The sequence below is a fragment of the Gaeumannomyces tritici genome (genome assembly GCF_000145635.1).
Source record: "Gaeumannomyces tritici R3-111a-1 unplaced genomic scaffold supercont2.22, whole genome shotgun sequence".
NCBI classification, from domain to species: domain Eukaryota; kingdom Fungi; phylum Ascomycota; class Sordariomycetes; order Magnaporthales; family Magnaporthaceae; genus Gaeumannomyces; species Gaeumannomyces tritici.
In genome coordinates this window covers 1-7,102 of record NW_008804566.1, presented here as the reverse complement: position 1 = coordinate 7,102, position 7,102 = coordinate 1, and the positions used below count along the sequence as shown (strand labels likewise).

The window sequence follows — 7,102 nt, the reverse complement described above, 5'->3', positions numbered from 1 at the left end:
CGCCGGCCCGGTCTTTGCCCTTGGCGGCCGGCGGTGGCGGGTGGGCGGCGGCGGCGGCGGCGGCGGCGACGGCGGCGTCGGTGGACCGCTGGGCGACTAGGATCAGGCTCTGGATGGCGGCCTCGCAGGCGGCGTCGACGCCCTGGGCGTTGGTGGCGTTGTCCTGGTTGGCATTGTCTTGGTTGGCGTTGTCTTGGTTGGCGTTGTCTTGGTTGGCGTTGTCCTGGTTGGCATTGTTGTTGGCGTTGTTGGCTGCAGCGAGTTGCCGTCGGCGGCACTTGGTTAGCCCAGACCCCTTGCCTTGCTGCTGGACTGCCTCTTGGCTGCCACCATTGAACTCACCAGCATCAGTGTTGTTGTTGGCCTGGTTCCCGGCGTTGGCGTTGGCGTTGTTGGCGCCGGCAGCAGCGTTGGCCGCGTTGGCCGCGGCGTTGCTGGCGACGTTCAGGTTGGTGGGCTCGCGGCGCAGCAGGCCACGGCGGGCCAGGCCGGCAGGGCCGGGCTGGATGAGGTGGGCCGAGACGGTGGTGGTCAGGAGCAGGGAGGTGAGGGCCAGCTGGCGCCAGGACATGGTGGACTTGTTGGAGGGGAACATGTTTGCGTCGGGTTGGACCGAGTGAGGGAATGGATCAACAGGGAATGGAGGGCTTGGTATCAAAGAATGAAGGGAGCGTCAAGAAGTGAATCAGCAGCAGCAGAGAGCGCGAAGAGACACCAGGTCCAAGGAAGACAAGAAAGCCGCTGAAGGACTGAGTAGAATAAAACAGTACAGTCTACGCGGTAGACTTGAAAAGAATGGAAGGCCGGCCGGTTCGTTGATCTCTGTGGTGGTGATGATGAGAGGGGACAAAAAGTGAGATCAGATGGCAGAAAGGGCTAGGAGATTTATACTCGGGAGGGCTGGCCGGAGCTGCTGTCTTTCCGTCCAGGATTTTGCAAGACACGGCAGCAGACGAGCCAACCCTGACCGGGCTCGGCCAGTCGCATTAGACACAGGAGGCAAATGCCTCGCGGTGTTTTCCTGAGGGGTACAGCTAGCACTCCCACAGCTAGCCTAGGACGCCTTCACCTCACGACAGGTCCCAGCGGCAGCAGGCAGGAAACTTGGCTGGGGGTGGCAATGCGCAAAGCCAAGCTCGCGCGGGCGTATGGTCCGCAGATTCCGGAACACGGCTTCCGGATTCTGCAGCATAGGGCCGGATTCACATATATGAGAATCAGAACATGTTTCCCCAGCACAACCCTAGCCAGCCGCCGGGGTCTTGGAGAGAACCAGGTGAGCAGACGAGCGTTGGACAGAGATCAGAGCGGTTTTAACGAGGCTGGCCGGGGTCAGCCCATGAGCAAAACTGCCGCTCCGAGTCGCTGCGCGTCTATTTGCTACGGGCTGCGGAGCTGTGGCAGGGGTGCAGCTCCCGGCCGCGGGGAGATGTAGCTGCGTGAGTCAAGCTGCTTGGTCTGATGCCGGACTGGGTTTAAGGTTAAAGAGGCGAGGTCAGGGGTCGGGCTGGGGCGCACATCGGATGCCACATGCGGGCGGCAATTAGTTTCCTGTCCCCTCGGTCTTGGTATTGGAGGCGGTCTCCGTCGCCCACGTCTGGCGCAGGCGTCTGTTGGACGGGCGTTTCGACAAGTGTCTGCCGCCTGTATAGCAGATGACGGAGGGCTGGCTCTCTTGGCCCAACTTTGCTCGTCTTTCTCTCGCGTCTTGTGTCAGCCCAGCCCAGCCCTGGGGGGAGTCGTGCAGTGCTCTGAATCCTGCCCGGCCGCCACGGCATCCGATTAATGGCCCTGCAGGTATCCTGACATGGAGCACTGGGTCGAGCGCATGAGGAGGTAAAAGCAATCACAGAGACACGGCAACAGCCTGGCCGTCTTGGGTATCATTACATCTACCCACCTAGTTACTCTGCATGTATCATTTCCCTTGGGTTTGATGGCTGACAAGTGACCAACGTCGGAGACATCGGAACGAAGGACCGAGGAGGGAAGCAAGAAATACAAGGATGGGCGGACGGGCGGATGGGAAAGAAAAAGGCGCAGTCGAAAAAAATGCCTCTATCCCCGGGGCTCCAGTTGCCACATGCAGCCATGAGACGGACGACGGCGGACAGCAGGCATAGACCTGTTCTTGGCAGCCGTTTCGCGACAAGGAAGATGGTCATCTAGCCCCGTCCTTTCTCCAACGGATTAGCAGCCGATCAAACGACGCGCACAGGCCTGAGCTACCGATTTTCTCAAGAGCAGCACATCAGGCGATCTTTGCGCCATGATTCTCGGACAGAGCTGAGGATCGCAGTTGAGTGTGGATGGGAGGAAGCTGGCGGGGAGAGGAAGCAGTCGAGGGAGTTGAGGTCAATTCCAGAGGAAAAGCCCAGTTGAAGCGAGCGTGCCTTGCCACGCACAGTGAGGCACTGTAAGGAAACTGCCACCCAGCAATAACACCCAGCAATAATACCCAGCAATAACACCACCAGCAACCCCTATAACCGCTATAGTGCGATTTGGAATGCCATTTGAACCCGCACCAGCAGCCCGGGATCCAACCATCCGACCCACTCAACCTTGGCCAGAGGTAACCCCACACCAGATTGGTTCGTCCGGTCTGTAACGCAGCTCCCCCATCCATCCGAACCAGGGATCCCACAGCCGCATTATTCCCCCCGCGGCGCATCCCGCATCCCATGACGATCCATCCCGCCAGACTATTCTCCAATAAACACAACACCATGAGCTCAGACACCATAAACCGCCCCCGCGTCGGCGTCGCTGCCGTCATCGCCCGGCCGGACGGGTCGGTCATCCTAGGCCGCCGCAAGGGCTCCCATGGAAGCGGTCGGTTTGCCCGGACAGCAAAGAGGAGTCACGCGCTGCACCGCTGCCATCTCCCACGTCCCCCATTACCCGTCCATCCCCGTCATTACTCTTTGCACCGAGGTAGTCAAGTCGGTTCTAACATGTTCTCTCTCTGTCCACCCACCAGGCCAATGGGCTTTTCCAGGCGGCCACCTCGAGTTCGGCGAGTCGATAGTGGCTTGTGCCGAACGCGAGACGCTCGAGGAAACAGGCCTACACGTCAAGGGCGTCAAGATTGCCGGCGTGACCAACTCCGTCTTCACCGACACGCAACTGCACTACGTCACCCTCTTTGTGCAGTGCGAGCCATGCGACCCTAGCCAGGAGCTGCAGCCGCAGGTGAGGAAACCCCGAACCAGATGCCGATGCCCGCGGCGTTTCTCTTTGCCGCTCTTCTTCCAGTGACCGAACACTAATAAATGCCCAAACAGGTCATGGAGCCAGACAAGTGCGAGGGCTGGACCTGGAAGTCCTGGGCCGACATAAAAAGGATGGCAGATGAGGACGTCGAGGCCGAGAGACTCTTCCTTCCTATCATCAACCTGGTCCACGAACATCCAAACTTTGGTCAGGGCAACCTATAACGCGTAACTTTATAGCCTCCAGATTGGATTAGAGTTGCCAGCCCCTGGTTGCCAGCCCCTATCCGAGTAAGCCGAGCCAAGCGGCGGGGCTGTCTTGTTTCCGCAAGGCAAACTTTGTTGCGCGATCGAAGAAACGGCCTTGAAGCGCCACACTATTGAATAGAGACGCCCCCACGACATTCAACCACGATATTTGGCCACGATTACATCACTTTGGGTACACAAGGCAGACCAGCCTCGGGTGCGTTTCTTGGGATAGATTGGACGGAATTAAAAACGTCATGCGCCAAGAGCCATTTGCTTGGCCCGCACTGATGAAGTAACAGATCAGAGCAAGCTCACATGCTCGAGAAAGACTGACTACGGCTAGATATCTACATGGAGAAACTGTATAAGAGGACCCCAGCGTGCAGGTCACAGGCCTTGAAATTCTCTCCATCAGCTGGTCGCCTCCCCGCAGCCGCCGCGGCGCTACCAAGCAATCTGCGACGCCCTGGGCCGTTCACATTTTCGCCTGTGGCGTCATCGGTTGATTCCACCGACTGCTGGAATCGGAGCTCCGCCTACCTTCCGGGATTCTGAGCCCACGGCTATCGTTATTCGTCGCTGGCTGGCATCGTCGGAGGAGGCGCAGACCGGCTGGCGCCATATCTCGACAGCATCTGACGAGCGCGGGGCGCGTGCGGCCGAGGCCATGTCAGCCGTGCATCGAGCGCATCAAACCGGCCTTACTGCCTACTACAACCAACCCGTCAGGCACAATAACAAGTAGGGACGATCCGCGGGATCGATTCGTCGGGCCCCGAGAGCCCCCCGTCGCGTCGAATTGAAGATGTGGTTACTGGAAAATAGCAGTATGCAACCATATGTAGGGCCCTACCCTAAATCAAGTGTCATGCCAGCGCCCCTGTCGAGGCCCCCAGCATGCAAGGGACTTCGCCGCCGCTGTTGCGGCTGAGGATTACGATCACGATGGTGTCGATAAAAAAAACGTGGGGAGGTCCCTCTTATGGCCAGGCCCAGGTGGAGGGGGCTTACTGGGAAAGGTCACTGCAGCAGCATTCAGCGGCGCAAAATAAACTAATTACTATCCGGCTTCGCCAAATATGAGCCTCGCCCACTGCGAAAGAAGCGTCGGGTCTCGATCTATATAAACGTCAGTTCTGCCCTTCACCGAGATAACTACACGATGCATCATCCCCAAGCCTTCCTCCTTCCTGCACGCATCAAAACGATCACAAAAGCAAATTTTCGCCCCGATTTCCGATTTCCGATTTCCGAACCCGCAGCCCGCGTCCAAGATTTCCGGTCCAACCACGCCTACCCTATCCGAAAGAATATTCCTGCCTCTGCCGCCGCGTCCGCCATGCGTCCTTCCTCGATCGCGCTTTTTGTGAGCATCCTGGCTGGCGAGGCTGTCTCCGTTCCGGTTCCGCATCCTTTTGGAGCTTGCTTTTCAATCATCGTGTGTGTACAGTCTCCATGCGGCAATTGCCCTACCGTGAGCAGGCCTAGGTATGTTCAACAACAAAAAAACCATCCTCTTTACAGCTCCCTGTGGCGCCGATTCTTGGATTATCGCGTCGCCGAGTGCAGCCTCAAGGGAAGATTTGCTCACTATTGATTGCAGTTTTCTCGATAACCTTTCCCCCCCAAAGAAGCCCACCCGCGTTGGGCGCATTGGAGACATTGGTACTGGTCCGACTCTCTGAGCAAGACCTTTTTATTGGGTGTTGGGGGTTCATCGTTTGTCTTTTTTTCCTTCCACTTGATTGTCCACATAGATTTGACCAGTTATGTTTTCCTCGGCCGCATTATGCGTTCCGCATGGCGAGAATTGAACTTGGCTTACATTGCACAACCAGGAAGATCTCTAATCTAGAGCTCCAGCACCGCGAAGCCGCTCGGCCCTTTCTACGACGTCTTTGCATGCCTGTAAGCGGCGACGAGGTTGTCGGCCAGCTCCTTGGGCTTGTTGAGAAATGGCGAATGGCCGGTTTCCATGGTGGCGGTGAAGCTACCGGCAGGGAACTGGGAAAACATGGCCTGCTGGACAGGGTATGGTACACAGGCGTCTTTTGTGGTGAAGATGTATCCCACGCTGAAGCCGTTTTTCCAAGGGGCATATCGTGACGGCTCCTCGAAGGCCTTGCTCGTCATCTGGCGCAGAGAGGCAATGGCTTTAGCAACCAGCTCCTTGTCCTCGACATCCTGGTACTGCCATGTTCAAACTTGGTTAGCATTACTGGCAGTAACTGCTGCCCGTCAAACATGTGGCCGTGTTGTTCGAACTGGCCTGTTGGGCATTTGAACCCACAGGGGCAGGCTTCACTTACGAAATTTTCTTCGGCTTTCTCCGGCGCGACGGAGCGGAATCTCCCATCAGGCTGTGAGCGCACCTGTATTTAGCACTTGCATCCTCGGTGGCGTCGAGAGGGTACAGCTGGCAACTTTTGTCTACAAAAGAAAAGAAAAAAAGATTTCTTACCGAAATATTCATCCATTCGGGAACATCACCATCCGGTCGTATACTCTCAAGGCTCCTGCCAGGCTCCACAGCCATGGCAGTCACGAAGACGTGCGACAAAACCCCGCCCTTCTTCCCCTCCGCCTCGCGCTGCCGGACGCCGAGTCCCTCGACGCCGTTGGACGTGGCCAGCCCACCGTACGAGTGGGCCACCAGCACGACCTCCTTCCCGGCGTCGACGAGCCCCTCGAGGTCGGCCCGGACGGCGGCGCCGTCGGCGTAAAGGCCGACGTCCGGGTCCGAGGTCCCGACGCTGGGGAGGGCCGAGGCCGACGTGGCATGTCCCCGGCCCTCGAGCTCGGCGCGGAGCAGGTCGAAGGTGGGCGGCCCGTGCCAGGCCCCGTGGACCAGGTGGAAGTGGACCGGCGACGTGCTGCCGCCGCCGCCGCCGGCCAGGGGGCGGGCGCCGTCGGGGTCGGGCGTGGTGGATGCTGGCGAGAGGGAGGCTCGGTCGCCCATCTTGCGGTGCGGAGCTAGGGCGGATGGGGGTCGAAGACAGGACTGGTGTCAGGGCAAGGGGCGCTGTCTGTGGTGCGAAGCAAGGAATATGGTGACGAGGGAAGCGGCCGTCAAGCGTGTTCATGGCGCATGGCAAAGTTGGGAGTCTTGTATCGCCATTTTGTACTTGGTATCCCCAATCCAGCAACCATCGCTCCCTCTCGGACTTCGCCCTCTCGGACTTTGCCCTACCGGGCTACCATCCAGTTCCCGAGTCCGATTGGCGCCTTAGCCCAATAAGCCCTCAAGGAAGCTAGTACGTGGGCTCCGGAAAAGCTCGCCGCTAGCAGTTTCCCCATGTTTGCATCCACCCGGAGACATGGTTCGAAAGCGCCGTAACCATCTTGGATCGCCCCGTGGCCGACCGTGTGGTGAAAACTGCCTCTCATTCGGGTGGTAGCGCCGACAGGCTGACGTTGTGTAAGATGCCATTCAGAGTTTGAATCCTTTCGCTCCACCCAAAGTCCGATACCAAGCACGTTCCGGTCCGAGGTTGATTGAAGTCGGGAATAGAGAGTGGCCCCGCACGGCGTGATTCGGGAGCCTGACATTTGTGGCACCTCAACTAGTCTGTTAAGGAAAAACACTGGGCCAGCCCTGAGGTTTATCCCGGTGCCCGCTTTGCCCAAGAAAATTT

At 58.4% G+C, this 7,102-nt stretch overlaps 3 protein-coding genes across 3 annotated transcripts in view; 1 reads left to right on the top strand and 2 right to left on the bottom strand.

Annotated features, from left to right (window-relative positions):
• GGTG_13615 (hypothetical protein) overlaps positions 1-731 on the bottom strand; it is a 2,138-nt gene extending 1,407 nt beyond the window's left edge. Inside the window, exons 1-2 of the mRNA XM_009231532.1 lie at positions 343-731; positions 71-252 (exon numbers count right to left, since the gene is read on the bottom strand). Of these exons, the coding sequence (XP_009229796.1) occupies positions 71-252; positions 343-595 (435 nt within the window). The 5' untranslated portion in view covers positions 596-731. The remainder of the gene's footprint in view (positions 1-70; positions 253-342) is intronic.
• Positions 732-2,558: 1,827 nt separating this feature from the next.
• On the top strand, positions 2,559-5,379 carry GGTG_13614 (hypothetical protein). The gene is made up of 4 exons (XM_009231531.1): positions 2,559-2,835; positions 2,984-3,195; positions 3,288-4,955; positions 5,071-5,379. Exons 1-3 carry the CDS (start codon positions 2,685-2,687, stop codon positions 3,438-3,440), a joined length of 516 nt encoding a protein of 171 aa, XP_009229795.1. The 5' UTR covers positions 2,559-2,684; the 3' UTR covers positions 3,441-4,955; positions 5,071-5,379.
• On the bottom strand, positions 4,507-7,102 carry GGTG_13613 (hypothetical protein). The gene is made up of 3 exons (XM_009231530.1): positions 5,929-7,102; positions 5,777-5,827; positions 4,507-5,657 (listed from the first exon to the last, which is right to left on the bottom strand). The coding sequence occupies exons 1-3, from the start codon at positions 6,424-6,426 to the stop codon at positions 5,355-5,357; spliced, it is 852 nt and encodes a 283-aa protein (XP_009229794.1). The 5' UTR covers positions 6,427-7,102; the 3' UTR covers positions 4,507-5,354.